This window comes from Aptenodytes patagonicus, chromosome 11 (assembly GCF_965638725.1).
Source record: "Aptenodytes patagonicus chromosome 11, bAptPat1.pri.cur, whole genome shotgun sequence".
In the NCBI taxonomy this organism is placed as follows: Eukaryota; Metazoa; Chordata; class Aves; order Sphenisciformes; family Spheniscidae; genus Aptenodytes; species Aptenodytes patagonicus.
The window spans coordinates 21,759,636-21,780,718 of NC_134959.1; the positions used below are offsets into that span (position 1 = coordinate 21,759,636).

Here is a 21,083-nt window from a genome sequence, read left to right on the forward strand (position 1 = left end):
AGGAGAACGTTGAAGCCAGCACTTAGACCCCTCCAGTGCCGTCCCACAGCCGCGGCCAAGGCCACCAGCTACAGGTGCTGTGCTCCCAAGCCCTGTCCTGGCGCTGTGCCGGGTGCCACGCTATCTCCCGAGGCCACGGCGGCAAGGCCAGTGGCGGGGCCGTGCCTAGCGGCGGCTATAAGACGCGCCGAGCCCCAGGCAGGGTCTGTCCTCACGAGTGGCGATGGCTCTGCTGTGGCTGTTGAGCTGCCTGGCGCTGGCGGGCTCTGCCCGTGCCACCCTCTCGCTGGCGAGTGCGTGGGGCTGCGGGGCCCAGCGGGGCGGGCGAGGGGCGAGGGGGGGCGTTGGCGGTGGGGGGGCACGGGGCTGGGGCGGCCAGAGCCCCCGTCCCACGGCTGCCTGTGCCCCACAGGCTGCGGCGTGCCCGCCATCACGCCCGTCATCCGCGGCTACAACCGCATCGTCAATGGGGAGCCGGCAGTGCCAGGGTCCTGGCCATGGCAGGTCTCCCTCCAGGTGAGTGCCCGCAGCGGGGCTGGGTGCTGGGCTGGGTGCCGGGGTGGGTGCCGGGGCAGGGGCCGGGCACAGAGCACCCCGGCGATGGTGCCGGCAGTGCCGGGAACTGACGGCAGCTCTCCCCGCCAGCGCTACGACAACTTCCACTTCTGTGGCGGGTCGCTGATCAGCGAGAACTGGGTGGTCACCGCTGCCCACTGCGGTGTCAGGTAGGCACCGGCTCTGCCGCCCACCAGCGCGGGGCTGGGCATGGGCACGGGGTCCCCAGGGCCCCCCCACCCCTGTGCCCGGTGCTCAGTGCCTGCCCGTGCCCAGGACCACCGACACCGTGGTGGTGGGTGCGTACGACCAGACCTCGCCCACCCCTGACGAGCAGAGGCTGACCATCGAGAAGGTACCGCCAGCGCGGGGGCTGTGGGCCTGCGGGGTCCCACAGACACCATGGGGAGCTCTGCGGGTCCGGGTCCCCCTTGTCCTGGGGCTCAGGTCCCCAGGGGGTCCCTGGTCCCCTTAGCCTGAGGGTCAGGACCCCTGGGGTGTCCATGGTGCCCCGCACCCCTGGGCTTGGGTCCCCTGGGCTGTCCCTGCTCCCCCAGTGCCCCTGGGCTTGCGGCTGCCCTGCGGGGCCCTGAGCAGCCCCGAGGTCCCCGGCCAGCAGCAACCCCGGGTGGGACATGGGCTCGTTGGTGGCCCCGTTGTCCTGACCATTGGGGTCTGCTCCCTGGTCCCTGGCACCCATCGGTGCCTGGGGTTGTCGCCTGCTCCCTGGGAGCGCCTCAGCTGGGGATTTGGGGTTGGCCCCCCGCCCCCAGGACCTCCCCGAGTCCCCGTTGCTGTCCTTGATGCCTGGGGTGTCCCCATTGCCCAGTGCCCCAGGGGCTGGGGTCTGCTCCCCGGGTCCCCATCAGCCCAGGGTTTGGGGTCTGCTCCCTGTTGGTGTCCCTGGTCCCTAGGGGGTGTCCCTGGGGTGTCCCTGGTCCCTGGGATGTGCCTGCCACCCATCTGTCCCCAGACTGGGAACTTCTCTCTGGGTCCCTTTCAGCCCAGCACTTGGGGTCTGCTCCCTGCGTCCTCATGAGTCCCTGCCACGTCCCTGCTCCCCTGTGCCCCAGGGGCTGGGATCTGCACCCCAGGGACCCTGTCAGCCCAGGACCCACAGGACCATTCCCCGGGATCCCCTCAGTCACGGGGGACCCCGTCGGTCCCCGGGGTCCCCGTCAGTCCCTGGGGTCCCTGTTGGTCCCCGTGGAGTCCTCAGTGCCCGGCGCCCTGGCCGGGGGTGCGGGTGCTGGGAGCGGTGCCGCCTGCTCCAGGTCTTCAAGAACCCCAGGTTCAACATGCTGACCATCCGCGATGACATCACCCTGCTCAAACTGGCCACTCCGGCGCGGCTGTCGGCCCGCGTGTCCCCCGTCTGCCTGCCCCAGGCCACCGACGACTTCCCGGGGGGCATGACCTGTGTCACCACCGGCTGGGGGCTCACTGACCCCAACGGTACCGCACCTTCCTGTCCCCATCCCTATACCCATCCCCATCCCTGTCCTCATCCCCATCCCCATCCCTGTCGCCGTCCCCATCCTCACCACCGTCTCCATGCCCATCCTCACCTCCATCTGTATCCTCATCCCCATCTCCAATCCCCAGCCCTTTCCTCATCCCCATCTTCATCCTTATCCCCATCCCAACCCTCCATCCCCATCCCCATCCTCATCAACAAACCCCACCCTAATACTCATCCCCAATCCGCATACCCGACCCAGCCCCATCCTCACCTCCATTCCCATCCCAATCCCCGTCTTCGTCCTCCACATCCCTGTCCCCATCCCCATCCCTGTCCACGTCCCCATGCCAGTCCCCATCCCCATCCCTGTCCATGTCCCCATGCCAGTCCCCATCCCCGTCCCCGGGGCACCTGGGGGCCGTGCGGGCGCTGACGCCAGCCCGCTCGCCTGCAGCCTCGGGGACGCCGGCGGTGCTGCAGCAGGCGGCCCTGCCCCTGCTCACCAATGCGCAGTGCAAGCAGTACTGGGGGTACCGCATCGCCGACGTCATGGTGTGCGCTGGCGCCGACGGCGCCTCCTCCTGCATGGTAGGTGCCCCCGGGCTCCCCCTGCCCCCCGGCCCCCCCACCCCCAGCCCCTGCGCTCACCCGCTGCCCGCAGGGCGACTCCGGGGGCCCGCTGGTGTGCCAGAAGGACGGCGCCTGGACCCTGGTGGGCATCGTCTCCTGGGGCAGCAGCACCTGCGACCCCAACGTGCCCGGCGTCTATGCCCGCGTCACCATGCTCCGCAACTGGATCAACTCCATCCTGGCGGCCAACTGAGGCCGGCAATAAACGCTGCCACCCCCACCACGCTGCCTCCTCACTGCGGCACCAGGGTGGGTGGGAGGGGGGTCGCGGGGCAGCTGGACAGCTGGGGGACACGTGGCTGGGGATGGGGGCACGCGGTGGGCTTGGGGACCCTTCTCCGGGCATGGGGACCCCTGGCCGGCATGGCTGGAGGCATGGGGACACCTGTCTGGGCACAGGGACATGAGTCTGGGGGGCATGGGGACACCTGTCTGGGCACAGGGACACCTGGCCGGGAGGCACGGGGACGTGTGGCCTCCCATGAGGTCAGGGACCCCTGTCCAGGTGCGGGGACACGTGGCCGAGTGCAGGGGCAGGGACCAGGCACGGGCACACCTGGCTGGGCTTAGGGACCCCTGGCCAAGGAGGGCAGGAGGCCTGGGGACATGTGGACTCCTCTGGGGACACGGGACCAAGGCAGGGGTGCGTGGGCAGGTGCAGGGACACCTGAGCAGGCACAGGGACACCCGGCTGTACACCAGGCGTGGGGACAGGAGGCCAGGTGTGGGGGCATGTGGACTCCTACGGGGACACCTGGCCGGGGAGGGTGGCACCTGGCCAGGCATGGGGGCACGTGGCCTGGGGTGGGGACACCTGGGTGGGTGTGGGGACACCTGGGTGGACATGTGGGGATAAGGCCGGGTATGGTGACACCTGGTCAGCTGTGGGGACACCTGGCCGGGCATGGGGACTCCCAGCATGGGTGCTGGAGGCACAGGGCCCCCTGGCTGGGAGAGGACCCGTGTCCCAGCCCCACGGCCCCGTCAGCTGGAGCCACCTTAACGTGACGGTGTCTGCGGCGGGTGGCGGGAGGGGACTGGAAGGGAAGGGCCAGTGGGGCAGGGGGAGGGCAGCGTCCTGATCCTGATCCTGGCCCTGGCCAGGCGCTGGCTGTCCCCACCATGGCTCTGCGGCGGGTGCTGGGGCTGGGGGGGGCCCTGGGGCGACGGAGTTGCTGCTCCAAGGTGGGGCTGCATGAGGGAACGGGGGTAACATGGGGCACGGAAGGACGGGGCGGGGGGGGGGGCACTGAGGGTCCTGGTGTGGCCCTGTGCCCTCGGCTGTGGGTGAGGGTCCCAGGGCCATGGCCCCCAGGCCAGAACATCCCACCCCTGCCCTGACAGGGCCCTCCCCCCCGCCCCCCTGCAGCGCCCGCTTCTCCCCGACTTTGTGGAGGCCCTGAGGGCCATGGTCGGGGGCCCCAACGTCTCCACGGCCATGGCAGTGCGCGAGCAGCACGGCCACGACGAGTCCATGCACACGTGGGTGCCTGGGGCCCGGGACCCCTGGGGGGAAGGGTCTGGGGAGGGGAAGGGTCCTTGGGGGGGAAGGAGTGCTGGGGAGGGGAAGGGTCTGGGGAGGGGAAGGGTTCTGGGGAGGGGAATGGCCATGGGGAAGGGAAGGGGCATAGGGAGGGGAAGGGTCCTGGGGAGGGGAAGGGCAATAGGTAGGGGAAGGGTCTGGACAGGGAAAGCGTCTGTGGAGGGGAAGGGTCATGGGATAGGGAAAGAGTCTGAGGAGGGGAAGGGTCTGGGGATGGGACAGGTCTTGGGAAGGGGAAGGGTCTTGGGGAGGGGGAGGTCCGTGGGGCAGTGGTTCCGCCCTGTCCCCCAGCTGTGCCCCCCCGGACGCCGTGGTGTGGCCCCAGGCAGTGGGGCAGGTGCAGGAGCTGGCGGCGCTCTGCTACCGCTGCCGCGTGCCCATGGTGCCCGTCGGCACCGGCACCGGCCTCGAGGGCGGTGTCAATGCCGTGCAGGTACTGGGCCCCCCCCGGCACCCCCCTGGCATCCCCAGCATCCCCTGCCCGGCCCCTGCCAGGGGCTCTTGTTGCCCAGCTGTGCCCAGCCCCTCCGGTTCCCCCGTGCCAGGGCGGCATCTGCTTCGACCTGAGCCGCATGGACACCATCGCAGAGCTGAGCCTTGAGGACTTCTCGGTGGCGGTGGAGCCTGGCGTCACCCACAAGGCCCTCAATAACCACCTGTGTGGCACCGGGCTCTGGTTCCCCGTTGGTACCGTGGGCGCCAGTGCAGCATCCGGGGCGGCCATGGCGCCAGGGTTGGCGGCACTGGGGGTGCCGGGACGCCTGTGGGGCTGAGGGTGCTGGGAGCACTGGGGGTGCTGGGTGTGCCCGTGTGGCCAAGGGTGCTGCGATCCCAGGGGTGTAGCAGGGGTGCTCATGGGGCTGGGGGTGCCGTGGCCCCAGTAGTGCTGGGGGTGTCATGGCCCCAGGCCTGGTGGGGATGCCCATGGGTTTGATGTGGTCCCAGGGGTTGCTGGGAGCCCATGGGGCTGGGGTGCTGGGGTCCCAGGGGTCCTGAGGTCCCCATGGGGTGCCGTGGCACCAGAGGTGCTGGGGCGGGGTCGGCTTGGGTGTGCCGTGGTCCCAGGGGTGTACTAGGGGTGCCCATGGGGCTGGGGCTGCTGTGGTCCCAGGGGTATTGGGGTCCTCATGGGCTTGGGGATGCTGTCGTCCCAGAGGTCCTGGGGGTGCCCGTGGGTGTGCTGTGTTCCCAAGGATGCTGGGGCTCCCCACTGAGGTGCTGTTGTCCCAGGGGTGTCCATGGGGGAGTGGGTACCATGGTCCCAGGGGTATTGGGGTCCCAGGGGTGCACTGGGGCTGCCACGCGGTGGGGCTCCCAGCGTGCTGGCCGGGCATGGTGCAGGGTCCCATGGGGACGTCGCGTGGCCCCGTCCCCACACCAGCCGCCCGTCCCATCCCCATCCCCGTCCCCTGCCTGCAGACCCCGGGGCGGACGCCTCGCTGTGTGGCATGGTGGCCACGGGCGCCTCAGGCACCATGCGGCCCAACGTGCTCAACCTGCGCATGGTGCTGCCGGATGGGCGCCTGCTCCACACCGCCAGCCCCGGGCGCCAGGCCAGGTGGGAGCCAGGGGACCGGGACGGGCTGGGCAGGGGCCACGCGGGCACCCACTCACTGGCCCCATGCAGGAAGCGGGCAGCTGGCTACGACCTGACCTCACTCTTCGTGGGCTCCGAGGGCACCCTGGGCTTCCTGACACAGACCATGCTGTGCCTGCACCCCCTGCCCGAGGCCACCGCCGTCACCACCGCCACTTTCCCCAGTGTGCAGGCAGCCGTGGCCTGCACCATCCAGGTGCTGCAGGCCGCCGTGCCCGTGGCCTGCATCGGTGGGTGCCGGGGGCCAGCAGTGGGGCCAGGGAGCCGGGGGCCGGGGGCAGGGCTCAGCGCTGCCTTCTCCTGCCCAGAGTTCCTGGATGAGGTGATGGTAGGTGCCTGCGGCCGCTTCAGTGCGCTGGAGCTGCCAGCAGCAGCCACGCTCCTCCTGGAGCTCCATGGCTCCCGGCGCGGCCTGGCCGAGCAGCAGCAGCAGGCGGTTAGGGATGGCGCCGGCACAGGGATGGGCTGACTGGGGTTGGGGATGGTGTGCCTGGGGCTGGGGACCATGGTGGGCACCTAGGGGTGAGGGATGGGTGAACAGGGACAGGGGGATCAGAGGTGTCCTGGGGTGAAGGACAGGTGTCCAAGAATGGGATCTGGGGGACCTGGAGGGTCACCAGGGTGAGGGATGGGTGCCCAGAGCTGGGGACTGGGGTACCAGGGTGTCACCAGGGCAAGGGATGGGTGCCTATGCACAGCAGGACCAGGGGTGCCCGGGGTGAGGGATGGTGCTGGGGGGCCGTGGTGTGGCTCTGGGGTGTGTGATGGGTGCCCAGGGAGAAGGGACGGGGGGACCAGGGGTGCCCTGGGATGAGGGGTGGGTGCCCAGGGCCATTGTCTGGGGGACCTTGGGGTCACCAGGGTGAGGGACAGGTGCCCAGAGCTGGGGACTGGAGGATGAGGGTCTGGAGGTCTTGGTGATGGGGACGGGTGTGCAGGACCAGGGACGGGGGACCAGGGATGGGTGCCCAGGATGGGGACCAGGGAACCACATGGCAGGGGTCACCAGGGTGAGGGATGGGTGCATGGGATGGGGGTCTGCTGGGGGGCACAGGGCATGGGACACGTGCCCAGGGACAAGGGATGGGGAGACCAGAGGTGTCCTGGGGTGTGGGATGGATGCCCAAGATGGGGACTGGGGGTCCCGGGGCGAGGGTGGGGTGCCGGGGGATGCTGCGGGTCTTGGCCCAAACCAGTCCCAGGGCTCCCGGCCACCAGCAGAGGAGATCGTTCGGCTAAACGGTGGCTCCGGCCCGGCCTGGGCGGAGGAGCCAGAGGACTGCGGGCGGCTCTGGGACATGCGCCACAGTGCCTGCTATGCTGCCCTGAGCTGGCTGGCAAGCGCGGAGCCCCGGTCCCTGTGGGGCTGTGGAAGGGCTGCCAAGGGAAGGCGAGGGCCAGCAACACCTGGGAGTCCTGGCCCCTTTGGTGTGGGAGCAGGCGCTGGACGTTTGCAATTTTGGGGCTGGGCTCTGGCGGCGGCGCTGAGAGCGAGCAAGGCACCAACGTCGGCACCCTGCGCTGGCTGGGAAGCTCTGAGCCCCGGTCCCTGTGGGGCTGTGGAAGGGCTGCTAAGGGAAGGCGAGGGCCAGCAACACCTGGGAGTCCTGGCCCCTTTGGTGTGGGAGCAGGCGCTGGACGTTTGCAATTTTTGGGGCTGGGCTCTGGCGGCGGCGCTGAGAGCGAGCAAGGCACCAGCGTCGGCACCCTGCGCTGGCTGGCAAGCGCGGAGCCCCGGTGTGTGTGGGGCTGTGGAAGGGCTGCCAAGGGAAGGCGAGGGCCAGCAACACCTGGGAGCCCTGGCCCCTTTGGTGTGGGAGCAGGCGCTGGACGTTTGCAATTTTGGGGCTGGGCTCTGGCGGCGGCGCTGAGAGCGAGCAAGGCACCAACGTCGGCACCCTGCGCTGGCTGGCAAGCGCGGAGCCCCGGTCCCTGTGGGGCTGTGGAAGGGCTGCCAAGGGAAGGCGAGGGCCAGCAACACATGGGAGCCCTGGCCCCTTTGGTGTGGGAGCAGGTGCTGGACGTTTGCAATTTTGGGGCTGGGCTCTGGCGGCGGCGCTGAGAGCGAGCAAGGCACCAACGTCGGCACCATGAGCTTTTTGGAAAGCTCTGAGCGCCAGTACCTGTGGCGCTGTGGAAGGGCTGCCAAGGGAAGGCGAGGGCCAGCAACACCTGGGAGCCCTGGCACCTTTCGTGTGGGAGCAGGCGCTGGACGTTGGCCATTTCGGAGCTGGGCCCTGGCTGTGGCGCTGAGAGCGAGCAAGGCAACAGCGTCGGCACCCTGCGCTGGCTGGCAAGCGCGGAGCCCCGGTCCCTGTGGGGCTGTGGAAGGGCTGCCAAGGGAAGGCGAGGGCCAGAACACCTGGGACTCCTGGCACCTTTGGTGTGGGAGCAGGCGCTGGATGTTGGCCATTTTGGGGCGGGCTCTGGCGGCAGCTCTTATGGCGAGCAAGGCAGCAACGTCGGCACCCTGCGCTGGCTGGCAAACGCGGAGCCCCGGTCCCTGTGGGGCTGTGGAAGGGCTGCCAAGGGAAGGCGAGGGCCAGCAACACCTGGGAGTCCTGGCCCCTTTGGTGTGGGAGCAGGCGCTGGACGTTGGCGATTTCGGAGCTGGGCTCGGGTGGTGGCGCTGAGAGCGAGCAAGGCACCTGCGTCGGCACCCTGCGCTGGCTGGCATGTGGGGAGCCCCGGTCCCTGTGGGGCTGTGGAAGGGCTGCCAAGGGAAGGCGAGGGCCAGCAACACCTGGGAGTCCTGGCCCCTTTGGTGTGGGAGCAGGTGCTGGACGTTGGCCATTTTGGGGCTGGGCTCTGGCAGCTGCACTGAGAGCAAGCAAGGAAGCAACGTCGGCACCCTGCGCTGGCTGGCAAGCGCGGAGCCCCGGTCCCTGTGGGGCTGTGGAAGGGCTGCCACGGGAAGGCGAGGGCCAGCAACACCTGGCAGCTCTGGCACCTTTGGTGTGGGAGCAGGCGCTGGACGTTTGCAATTTTGGGGCTGGGCTCTGGCGGCGGCGCTGAGAGCGAGCAAGGCACCAACGTCGGCACCCTGCGCTGGCTGGCAAGCGCGGAGCCCCGGTGTGTGTGGGGCTGTGGAAGGGCTGCCACGGGAAGGCGAGGGCCAGCAACACCTGGGAGCCCTGGCCCCTTTGGTGTGGGAGCAGGCGCTGGACGTTGGCCATTTCGGAGCTGGGCTCTGGCGGCGGCGCTGAGAGCGAGGAAGGCACCAAGGTCGGCACCCTGCGCTGGCTGGCAAGCGGGGAGCCCCGGTCCCTGTGGGGCTGTGGAAGGGCTGCCAAGGGAAGGCGAGCGCCAGCAAAACCTGGGAGCCCTGGCCCCTTTGGTGTGGGAGCAGGCGCTGGACGTTGGCCATTTCAGAGCTGGGCTCTGGCGGCGGCGCTGAGAGCGAGCAAGGCAACAGCGTCGGCACCCTGTGCTGGCTGGCAAGCGCGGAGCCCCGGTCCCTGTGGGGCTGTGGAAGGGCTGCCAAGGGAAGGCGAGGGCCAGCAACACCTGGGAGCCCTGGCCCCTTTGGTGTGGGAGCAGGCGCTGGACGTTTGCAATTTTGGGGCTGGGCTCTGGCGGCGGCGCTGAGAGCGAGCAAGGCACCAGCCTCGGTACCCTGCGATGGCTGGGAAGCTCTGAGCCCCGGTCCCTGTGGGGCTGTGGAAGGGCTGCCAAGGGAAGGCGAGGACCACCAACACCTGGCAGCCCTGGCACCTTTGGTGTGGGAGCAGGCGCTGGACGTTTTTAATTTTTGGGGCTGGGCTCTGGCGGCGGCGGTGAGAGCGAGAAAGTCACCAGCGTCGGCACCATGCGCTGGCTGGCAAGCTCTGAGCCCCAGTCCCTGTGGGGCTGTGGAAGGGCTGCCAAGGGAAGGCGAGGGCCAGCAACACCTGGGAGTCCTGGCCCCTTTGGTGTGGGAGCAGGCGCTGGACGTTGGCCATTTTGGGGCTGGGCTCTGACGGCAGATCTTATGGCGAGCAAGGCACCAACGTCGGTACCCTGCGCTGGCTGGCAAGCGCGGAGCCCCGGTCCCTGTGGGGCTGTGGAAGGGCTGCCACGGGAAGGCGAGGGCCAGCAACACCTGGGAGTCCTGGCCCCTTTGGTGTGGGAGCAGGCGCTGGACGTTTGCAATTTTGGGGCTGGGCTCTGGTAGCGGCGCTGAGAGCGAGCAAGGCACCAACGTCGGCACCCTGAGCTGGCTGGCAAGCGCGGAGCCCCAGCGTCTGTGGGGCTGTGGAAGGGCTGCCACGGGAAGGCGAGGGCCAGCAACACCTGGGAGTCCTGGCCCCTTTGGTGTGGGAGCAGGCGCTGGACGTTTGCAATTTTGGGGCTGGGCTCTGGCGGCGGCGCTGAGAGCGAGCAAGGCACCAACGTCGGCACCCTGCGATGGCTGGCAAGTGGGGAGCCCCGGTCCCTGTGGGGCTGTGGAAGGGCTGCCAAGGGAAGGCGAGGGCCAGCAACACCTGGGAGCCCTGGCACCTTTGGTGTGGGAGCAGGCGCTGGACGTTGGCCATTTCGGAGCTGGGCTCTGGCGGCGGCGCTGAGAGCGAGCAAGGCACCAACGTCGGCACCCTGCGATGGCTGGCAAGCGCGGAGCCCCGGTCCCTGTGGGGCTGTGGAAGGGCTGCCAAGGGAAGGCGAGGGCCAGCAACACCTGGGAGCCCTGGCACCTTTGGTGTGGGAGCAGGCGCTGGACGTTGGCCATTTCGGAGCTGGGCTCTGGCGGCGGCGCTGAGAGCGAGCAAGGCACCAACGTCGGCACCCTGCGCTGGCTGGCAAGCTCTGAGCCCCGGTCCCTGTGGGGCTGTGGAAGGGCTGCCACGGGAAGGCGAGAGCCAGCAACACCTGGGAGCCCTGGCCCCTTTGGTGTGGGAGCAGGCGCTGGACGTTTGCAATTTTGGGGCTGGGCTCTGGTAGCGGCGCTGAGAGCGAGCAAGGCACCAACGTCGGCACCCTGCGCTGGCTGGCAAGCGCGGAGCCCCGGTCCCTGTGGGGCTGTGGAAGGGCTGCCACGGGAAGGCGAGGGCCAGCAACACCTGGGAGTCCTGGCCCCTTTGGTGTGGGAGCAGGCGCTGGACGTTTGCAATTTTGGGGCTGGGCTCTGGCGGCGGCGCTGAGAGCGAGCAAGGCACCAACGTCGGCACCCTGCGCTGGCTGGCAAGTGGGGAGCCCCGGTCCCTGTGGGGCTGTGGAAGGGCTGCCAAGGGAAGGCGAGGGCCAGCAACACCTGGGAGCCCTGGCACCTTTGGTGTGGGAGCAGGCGCTGGACGTTGGCCATTTCGGAGCTGGGCTCTGGCGGCGGCGCTGAGAGTGAGGAAGGCACCAACGTCGGCACCCTGCGCTGGCTGGCAAGCGCGGAGCCCCTGTGTCTGTGGGGCTGTGGAAGGGCTGCCAAGGGAAGGCGAGGGCCAGCAACACCTGGGAGTCCTGGCACCTTTGGTGTGGGAGCAGGCGCTGGACGTTGGCCATTTCGGAGCTGGGCTCTGGCGGCGGCGCTGAGAGCGAGCAAGGCACCAACGTCGGCACCCTGCGTTGGCTGGCAAGCTCTGAGCCCCGGTCCCTGTGGGGCTGTGGAAGGGCTGCCACGGGAAGGCGATGGCCAGCAACACCTGGGAGTCCTGGCCCCTTTGGTGTGGGAGCAGGCGCTGGACGTTTGCAATTTTGGGGCTGGGCTCCGGCGGCTGCGCTGAGAGCGAGCAAGGCACCAACGTCGGCACCCTGCGCTGGCTGGCAAGCGCGGAGCCCCGGTCCCTGTGGGGCTGTGGAAGGGCTGCCAAGGGAAGGCGAGGGCCAGTAACACCTGGGAGTCCTGGCCCCTTTGGTGTGGGAGCAGGCGCTGGACGTTGGCGATTTCGGAGCTGGGCTCGGGTGGTGGCGCTGAGAGCGAGCAAGGCACCAGCGTCGGCACCCTGCGCTGGCTGGCATGTGGGGAGCCCCGGTCCCTGTGGGGCTGTGGAAGGGCTGCCAAGGGAAGGCGAGGGCCAGCAACACCTGGGAGTCCTGGCCCCTTTGGTGTGGGAGCAGGTGCTGGACGTTGGCCATTTTGGGGCTGGGCTCTGGCAGCTGCACTGAGAGCAAGCAAGGAAGCAACGTCGGCACCCTGCGCTGGCTGGCAAGCGCGGAGCCCCGGTGTGTGTGGGGCTGTGGAAGGGCTGCCAAGGGAAGGCGAGGGCCAGCAACACCTGGGAGTCCTGGCCCCTTTGGTGTGGGAGCAGGCGCTGGACGTTGGCCATTTCGGAGCTGGGCTCTGGCGGCGGCGCTGAGAGCGAGGAAGGCACCAAGGTCGGCACCCTGCGCTGGCTGGCAAGCGGGGAGCCCCGGTCCCTGTGGGGCTGTGGAAGGGCTGCCAAGGGAAGGCGAGCGCCAGCAAAACCTGGGAGCCCTGGCCCCTTTGGTGTGGGAGCAGGCGCTGGACGTTGGCCATTTCAGAGCTGGGCTCTGGCGGCGGCGCTGAGAGCGAGCAAGGCACCAGCGTCGGCACCCTGCGCTGGCTGGCATGTGGGGAGCCCCGGTCCCTGTGGGGCTGTGGAAGGGCTGCCACGGGAAGGCGAGGGCCAGCAACACCTGGCAGCTCTGGCCCCTTTGGTGTGGGAGCAGGCGCTGGACGTTTGCAATTTTGGGGCTGGGCTCTGGCGGCGGCGCTGAGAGCGAGCAAGGCACCAACGTCGGCACCCTGCGCTGGCTGGCAAGCGCGGAGCCCCGGTCCCTGTGGGGCTGTGGAAGGGCTGCCAAGGGAAGGCGAGGGCCAGCAACACCTGGGAGTCCTGGCCCCTTTGGTGTGGGAGCAGGCGCTGGACGTTGGCCATTTCGGAGCTGGGCTCTGGCGGCGGCGCTGAGAGCGAGGAAGGCACCAAGGTCGGCACCCTGCGCTGGCTGGCAAGCGGGGAGCCCCGGTCCCTGTGGGGCTGTGGAAGGGCTGCCAAGGGAAGGCGAGGGCCAGCAACACCTGCGAGCCCTGGCCCCTTTGGTGTGGGAGCAGGCGCTGGACGTTGGCCATTTCAGAGCTGGGCTCTGGCGGCGGCGCTGAGAGCGAGCAAGGCAACAGCGTCGGCACCCTGTGCTGGCTGGCAAGCGCGGAGCCCCGGTCCCTGTGGGGCTGTGGAAGGGCTGCCAAGGGAAGGCGAGGGCCAGCCACACCTGGGAGTCCTGGCCCCTTTGGTGTTGGAGCAGGCGCTGGACGTTTGCAATTTTGGGGCTGGGCTCTGGTAGCGGCGCTGAGAGCGAGCAAGGCACCAACGTCGGCACCCTGCGCTGGCTGGCAAGCGCGGAGCCCCAGCGTCTGTGGGGCTGTGGAAGGGCTGCCACGGGAAGGCGAGAGCCAGCAACACCTGGGAGTCCTGGCCCCTTTGGTGTGGGAGCAGGCGCTGGACGTTTGCAATTTTGGGGCTGGGCTCTGGCGGCGGCGCTGAGAGCGAGCAAGGCACCAACGTCGGCACCCTGCGCTGGCTGGCAAGTGGGGAGCCCCGGTCCCTGTGGGGCTGTGGAAGGGCTGCCAAGGGAAGGCGAGGGCCAGCAACACCTGGGAGCCCTGGCACCTTTGGTGTGGGAGCAGGCGCTGGACGTTGGCCATTTCGGAGCTGGGCTCTGGCGGCGGCGCTGAGAGCGAGCAAGGCACCAACGTCGGCACCCTGCGATGGCTGGCAAGCGCGGAGCCCCGGTCCCTGTGGGGCTGTGGAAGGGCTGCCAAGGGAAGGCGAGGGCCAGCAACACCTGGGAGTCCTGGCACCTTTGGTGTGGGAGCAGGCACTGGACGTTGGCCATTTCGGAGCTGGGCTCTGGCGGCGGCGCTGAGAGCGAGCAAGGCACCAACGTCGGCACCCTGCGCTGGCTGGCAAGCTCTGAGCCCCGGTCCCTGTGGGGCTGTGGAAGGGCTGCCACGGGAAGGCGAGGGCCAGCAACACCTGGGAGTCCTGGCCCATTTGGTGTGGGAGCAGGCGCTGGACGTTGGCCATTTTGGGGCTGGGCTCTGACGGCAGATGTTATGGCGAGCAAGGCACCAACGTCGGTACCCTGCGCTGGCTGGCAAGCGCGGAGCCCCGGTCCCTGTGGGGCTGTGGAAGGGCTGCCACGGGAAGGCGAGGGCCAGCAACACCTGGGAGCCCTGGCCCCTTTGGTGTGGGAGCAGGCGCTGGACGTTTGCAATTTTGGGGCTGGGCTCTGGTAGCGGCGCTGAGAGCGAGCAAGGCACCAACGTCGGCACCCTGCGCTGGCTGGCAAGCGCGGAGCCCCAGCGTCTGTGGGGCTGTGGAAGGGCTGCCACGGGAAGGCGAGGGCCAGCAACACCTGGGAGCCCTGGCCCCTTTGGTGTGGGAGCAGGCGCTGGACGTTTGCAATTTTGGGGCTGGGCTCTGGCGGCGGCGCTGAGAGCGAGCAAGGCACCAACGTCGGCACCCTGCGCTGGCTGGCAAGTGGGGAGCCCCGGTCCCTGTGGGGCTGTGGAAGGGCTGCCAAGGGAAGGCGAGGGCCAGCAACACCTGGGAGCCCTGGCACCTTTGGTGTGGGAGCAGGCGCTGGACGTTGGCCATTTCGGAGCTGGGCTCTGGCGGCGGCGCTGAGAGCGAGCAAGGCACCAACGTCGGCACCCTGCGATGGCTGGCAAGCGCGGAGCCCCGGTCCCTGTGGGGCTGTGGAAGGGCTGCCAAGGGAAGGCGAGGGCCAGCAACACCTGGGAGTCCTGGCACCTTTGGTGTGGGAGCAGGCGCTGGACGTTGGCCATTTCGGAGCTGGGCTCTGGCGGCGGCGCTGAGAGCGAGCAAGGCAGCAACGTCGGCACCCTGCGCTGGCTGGCAAGCTCTGAGCCCCGGTCCCTGTGGGGCTGTGGAAGGGCTGCCACGGGAAGGCGAGAGCCAGCAACACCTGCGAGCCCTGGCCCCTTTGGTGTGGGAGCAGGCGCTGGACGTTTGCAATTTTGGGGCTGGGCTCTGGCGGCGGCGCTGAGAGCGAGCAAGGCACCAACGTCGGCACCCTGCGCTGGCTGGCAAGCGCGGAGCCCCAGCGTCTGTGGGGCTGTGGAAGGGCTGCCACGGGAAGGCGAGGGCCAGCAACACCTGGGAGTCCTGGCCCCTTTGGTGTGGGAGCAGGCGCTGGACGTTTGCAATTTTGGGGCTGGGCTCTGGCGGCGGCGCTGAGAGCGAGCAAGGCACCAACGTCGGCACCCTGCGCTGGCTGGCAAGCGCGGAGCCCCGGTCCCTGTGGGGCTGTGGAAGGGCTGCCAAGGGAAGGTGAGGGCCAGCAACACCTGGGAGCCCTGGCACCTTTGGTGTGGGAGCAGGCGCTGGACGTTGGCCATTTCGGAGCTGGGCTCTGGCGGCGGCGCTGAGAGCGAGCAAGGCACCAAGGTCGGCACCCTGCGCTGGCTGGCAAGCGCGGAGCCCCGGTCCCTGTGGGGCTGTGGAAGGGCTGCCAAGGGAAGGCGAGAGCCAGCAACACCTGCGAGCTCTGGCCCCTTTGGTGTGGGAGCAGGCGCTGGACGTTTGCAATTTTGGGGCTGGGCTCTGGTAGCGGCGCTGAGAGCGAGCAAGGCACCAACGTCGGCACCCTGCGCTGGCTGGCAAGCGCGGAGCCCCGGTCCCTGTGGGGCTGTGGAAGGGCTGCCACGGGAAGGCGAGGGCCAGCAACACCTGGGAGTCCTGGCCCATTTGGTGTGGGAGCAGGCGCTGGACGTTGGCCATTTTGGGGCTGGGCTCTGACGGCAGATCTTATGGCGAGCAAGGCACCAACGTCGGTACCCTGCGATGGCTGGCAAGCGCGGAGCCCCGGTCCCTGTGGGGCTGTGGAAGGGCTGCCACGGGAAGGCGAGGGCCAGCAACACCTGGGAGCCCTGGCCCCTTTGGTGTGGGAGCAGGCGCTGGACGTTTGCAATTTTGGGGCTGGGCTCTGGTAGCGGCGCTGAGAGCGAGCAAGGCACCAACGTCGGCACCCTGCGCTGGCTGGCAAGCGCGGAGCCCCAGCGTCTGTGGGGCTGTGGAAGGGCTGCCACGGGAAGGCGAGGGCCAGCAACACCTGGGAGTCCTGGCCCCTTTGGTGTGGGAGCAGGCGCTGGACGTTTGCAATTTTGGGGCTGGGCTCTGGCGGCGGCGCTGAGAGCGAGCAAGGCACCAACGTCGGCACCCTGCGCTGGCTGGCAAGTGGGGAGCCCCGGTCCCTGTGGGGCTGTGGAAGGGCTGCCAAGGGAAGGCGAGGGCCAGCAACACCTGGGAGCCCTGGCACCTTTGGTGTGGGAGCAGGCGCTGGACGTTGGCCATTTCGGAGCTGGGCTCTGGCGGCGGCGCTGAGAGCGAGCAAGGCACCAACGTCGGCACCCTGCGCTGGCTGGCAAGCGCGGAGCCCCGGTCCCTGTGGGGCTGTGGAAGGGCTGCCAAGGGAAGGCGAGGGCCAGCAACACCTGGGAGTCCTGGCACCTTTGGTGTGGGAGCAGGCGCTGGACGTTGGCCATTTCGGAGCTGGGCTCTGGCGGCGGCGCTGAGAGCGAGCAAGGCACCAACGTCGGCACCCTGCGCTGGCTGGCAAGCTCTGAGCCCCGGTCCCTGTGGGGCTGTGGAAGGGCTGCCACGGGAAGGCGAGAGCCAGCAACACCTGCGAGCCCTGGCCCCTTTGGTGTGGGAGCAGGCGCTGGACGTTTGCAATTTTGGGGCTGGGCTCTGGCGGCGGCGCTGAGAGCGAGCAAGGCACCAACGTCGGCACCCTGCGCTGGCTGGCAAGCGCGGAGCCCCAGCGTCTGTGGGGCTGTGGAAGGGCTGCTAAGGGAAGGCGAGGGCCAGCAACACCTGGGAGTCCTGGCACCTTTGGTGTGGGAGCAGGCGCTGGACGTTGGCCATTTCGGAGCTGGGCTCTGGCGGCGGCGCTGAGAGCGAGCAAGGCAGCAACGTCGGCACCCTGCGCTGGCTGGCAAGCTCTGAGCCCCGGTCCCTGTGGGGCTGTGGAAGGGCTGCCACGGGAAGGCGAGAGCCAGCAACACCTGCGAGCCCTGGCCCCTTTGGTGTGGGAGCAGGCGCTGGACGTTTGCAATTTTGGGGCTGGGCTCTGGCGGCGGCGCTGAGAGCGAGCAAGGCACCAACGTCGGCACCCTGCGCTGGCTGGCAAGCGCGGAGCCCCAGCGTCTGTGGGGCTGTGGAAGGGCTGCCACGGGAAGGCGAGGGCCAGCAACACCTGGGAGTCCTGGCCCCTTTGGTGTGGGAGCAGGCGCTGGACGTTTGCAATTTTGGGGCTGGGCTCTGGCGGCGGCGCTGAGAGCGAGCAAGGCACCAACGTCGGCACCCTGCGCTGGCTGGCAAGTGGGGAGCCCCGGTCCCTGTGGGGCTGTGGAAGGGCTGCCACGGGAAGGTGAGGGCCAGCAACACCTGGGAGCCCTGGCACCTTTGGTGTGGGAGCAGGCGCTGGACGTTGGCCATTTCGGAGCTGGGCTCTGGCGGCGGCGCTGAGAGCGAGCAAGGCACCAAGGTCGGCACCCTGCGCTGGCTGGCAAGCGCGGAGCCCCGGTCCCTGTGGGGCTGTGGAAGGGCTGCCAAGGGAAGGCGAGAGCCAGCAACACCTGCGAGCCCTGGCCCCTTTGGTGTGGGAGCAGGCGCTGGACGTTTGCAATTTTGGGGCTGGGCTCTGGTAGCGGCGCTGAGAGCGAGCAAGGCACCAACGTCGGCACCCTGCGCTGGCTGGCAAGCGCGGAGCCCCGGTCCCTGTGGGGCTGTGGAAGGGCTGCCACGGGAAGGCGAGGGCCAGCAACACCTGGGAGTCCTGGCCCATTTGGTGTGGGAGCAGGCGCTGGACGTTGGCCATTTTGGGGCTGGGCTCTGACGGCAGATCTTATGGCGAGCAAGGCACCAACGTCGGTACCCTGCGATGGCTGGCAAGCGCGGAGCCCCGGTCCCTGTGGGGCTGTGGAAGGGCTGCCACGGGAAGGCGAGGGCCAGCAACACCTGGGAGCCCTGGCCCCTTTGGTGTGGGAGCAGGCGCTGGACGTTTGCAATTTTGGGGCTGGGCTCTGGTAGCGGCGCTGAGAGCGAGCAAGGCACCAACGTCGGCACCCTGCGCTGGCTGGCAAGCGCGGAGCCCCAGCGTCTGTGGGGCTGTGGAAGGGCTGCCACGGGAAGGCGAGGGCCAGCAACACCTGGGAGTCCTGGCCCCTTTGGTGTGGGAGCAGGCGCTGGACGTTTGCAATTTTGGGGCTGGGCTCTGGCGGCGGCGCTGAGAGCGAGCAAGGCACCAACGTCGGCACCCTGCGCTGGCTGGCAAGCGCAGAGCCCCGGTCCCTGTGGGGCTGTGGAAGGGCTGCCAAGGGAAGGCGAGGGCCAGCAACACCTGGGAGCCCTGGCACCTTTGGTGTGGGAGCAGGCGCTGGACGTTGGCCATTTCGGAGCTGGGCTCTGGCAGCGGCGCTGAGAGCGAGCAAGGCACCAACGTCGGCACCCTGCGCTGGCTGGCAAGCGCGGAGCCCCGGTCCCTGTGGGGCTGTGGAAGGGCTGCCAAGGGAAGGCGAGGGCCAGCAACACCTGGGAGTCCTGGCACCTTTGGTGTGGGAGCAGGCGCTGGACGTTGGCCATTTCGGAGCTGGGCTCTGGCGGCGGCGCTGAGAGCGAGCAAGGCACCAAGGTCGGCACCCTGCGCTGGCTGGCAAGCGCGGAGCCCCGGTCCCTGTGGGGCTGTGGAAGGGCTGCCAAGGGAAGGCGAGAGCCAGCAACACCTGCGAGCCCTGGCCCCTTTGGTGTGGGAGCAGGCGCTGGACGTTTGCAATTTTGGGGCTGGGCTCTGGCGGCGGCGCTGAGAGCGAGCAAGGCAGCAACGTCGGCACCCTGCGCTGGCTGGCAAGCGCGGAGCCCCAGCGTCTGTGGGGCTGTGGAAGGGCTGCTAAGGGAAGGCGAGGGCCAGCAACACCTGGGAGTCCTGGCACCTTTGGTGTGGGAGCAGGCGCTGGACGTTGGCCATTTCGGAGCTGGGCTCTGGCGGCGGCGCTGAGAGCGAGCAAGGCAGCAACGTCGGCACCCTGCGCTGGCTGGCAAGCTCTGAGCCCCGGTCCCTGTGGGGCTGTGGAAGGGCTGCCACGGGAAGGCGAGAGCCAGCAACACCTGCGAGCCCTGGCCCCTTTGGTGTGGGAGCAGGCGCTGGACGTTTGCAATTTTGGGGCTGGGCTCTGGCGGCGGCGCTGAGAGCGAGCAAGGCACCAACGTCGGCACCCTGCGCTGGCTGGCAAGCGCGGAGCCCCGGTCCCTGTGGGGCTGTGGAAGGGCTGCCAAGGGAAGGCGAGGGCCAGCAACACCTGGGAGTCCTGGCCCCTTTGGTGTGGGAGCAGGCGCTGGACGTTTGCAATTTTGGGGCTGGGCTCTGGCGGCGGCGCTGAGAGCGAGCAAGGCACCAACGTCGGCACCCTGCGCTGGCTGGCAAGTGGGGAGCCCCGGTCCCTGTGGGGCTGTGGAAGGGCTGCCAAGGGAAGGTGAGGGCCAGCAACACCTGGGAGCCCTGGCACCTTTGGTGTGGGAGCAGGCGCTGGACGTTGGCCATTTCGGAGCTGGGCTCTGGCGGCGGCGCTGAGAGCGAGCAAGGCACCAAGGTCGGCACCCTGCGCTGGCTGGCAAGCGCGGAGCCCCGGTCCCTGTGGGGCTGTGGAAGGGCTGCCAAGGGAAGGCGAGAGCCAGCAACACCTGCGAGCCCTGGCCCCTTTGGTGTGGGAGCAGGCGCTGGACGTTTGCAATTTTGGGGCTGGGCTCTGGTAGCGGCGCTGAGAGCGAGCAAGGCACCAACGTCGGCACCCTGCGCTGGCTGGCAAGCGCGGAGCCCCGGTCCCTGTGGGGCTGTGGAAGGGCTGCCACGGGAAGGCGAGGGCCAGCAACACCTGGGAGTCCTGGCCCATTTGGTGTGGGAGCAGGCGCTGGACGTTGGCCATTTTGGGGCTGGGCTCTGACGGCAGATCTTATGGCGAGCAAGGCACCAACGTCGGTACCCTGCGATGGCTGGCAAGCGCGGAGCCCCGGTCCCTGTGGGGCTGTGGAAGGGCTGCCACGGGAAGGCGAGGGCCAGCAACACCTGGGAGCCCTGGCCCCTTTGGTGTGGGAGCAGGCGCTGGACGTTTGCAATTTTGGGGCTGGGCTCTGGTAGCGGCGCTGAGAGCGAGCAAGGCACCAACGTCGGCACCCTGCGCTGGCTGGCAAGCGCGGAGCCCCAGCGTCTGTGGGGCTGTGGAAGGGCTGCCACGGGAAGGCGAGGGCCAGCAACACCTGGGAGTCCTGGCCCCTTTGGTGTGGGAGCAGGCGCTGGACGTTTGCAATTTTGGGGCTGGGCTCTGGCGGCGGCGCTGAGAGCGAGCAAGGCACCAACGTCGGCACCCTGCGCTGGCTGGCAAGCGCAGAGCCCCGGTCCCTGTGGGGCTGTGGAAGGGCTGCCAAGGGAAGGCGAGGGCCAGCAACACCTGGGAGCCCTGGCACCTTTGGTGTGGGAGCAGGCGCTGGACGTTGGCCATTTCGGAGCTGGGCTCTGGCAGCGGCGCTGAGAGCGAGCAAGGCACCAACGTCGGCACCCTGCGATGGCTGGCAAGCGCGGAGCCCCGGTCCCTGTGGGGCTGTGGAAGGGCTGCCAAGGGAAGGCGAGGGCCAGCAACACCTGGGAGTCCTGGCACCTTTGGTGTGGGAGCAGGCGCTGGACGTTGGCCATTTCGGAGCTGGGCTCTGGCGGCGGCGCTGAGAGCGAGCAAGGCACCAAGGTCGGCACCCTGCGCTGGCTGGCAAGCGCGGAGCCCCGGTCCCTGTGGGGCTGTGGAAGGGCTGCCAAGGGAAGGCGAGAGCCAGCAACACCTGCGAGCCCTGGCCCCTTTGGTGTGGGAGCAGGCGCTGGACGTTTGCAATTTTGGGGCTGGGCTCTGGTAGCGGCGCTGAGAGCGAGCAAGGCACCAACGTCGGCACCCTGCGCTGGCTGGCAAGCGCGGAGCCCCGGTCCCTGTGGGGCTGTGGAAGGGCTGCCACGGGAAGGCGAGGGCCAGCAACACCTGGGAGTCCTGGCCCATTTGGTGTGGGAGCAGGCGCTGGACGTTGGCCATTTTGGGGCTGGGCTCTGACGGCAGATCTTATGGCGAGCAAGGCACCAACGTCGGTACCCTGCGATGGCTGGCAAGCGCGGAGCCCCGGTCCCTGTGGGGCTGTGGAAGGGCTGCCACGGGAAGGCGAGGGCCAGCAACACCTGGGAGCCCTGGCCCCTTTGGTGTGGGAGCAGGCGCTGGACGTTTGCAATTTTGGGGCTGGGCTCTGGTAGCGGCGCTGAGAGCGAGCAAGGCACCAACGTCGGCACCCTGCACTGGCTGGCAAGCGCGGAGCCCC

At 69.2% G+C, this 21,083-nt stretch overlaps 1 protein-coding gene across 2 annotated transcripts; it reads left to right on the top strand.

Moving 5' to 3' along the window:
- Positions 1-223: 223 nt before the first annotated feature.
- Positions 224-2,840, top strand: LOC143165489 (chymotrypsinogen 2-like). 2 transcript variants are annotated; one of them, XM_076348963.1, is made up of 7 exons: positions 224-293; positions 413-516; positions 646-725; positions 832-910; positions 1,830-2,010; positions 2,472-2,605; positions 2,679-2,840. In XM_076348963.1, exons 1-7 carry the CDS (start codon positions 224-226, stop codon positions 2,838-2,840), a joined length of 810 nt encoding a protein of 269 aa, XP_076205078.1. The 2 variants fall into 2 exon arrangements, with proteins under 2 accessions (XP_076205078.1, XP_076205079.1); XM_076348964.1 differs by having other exon boundaries at positions 224-272.
- The last annotated feature ends 18,243 nt before the right edge of the window (positions 2,841-21,083 follow it).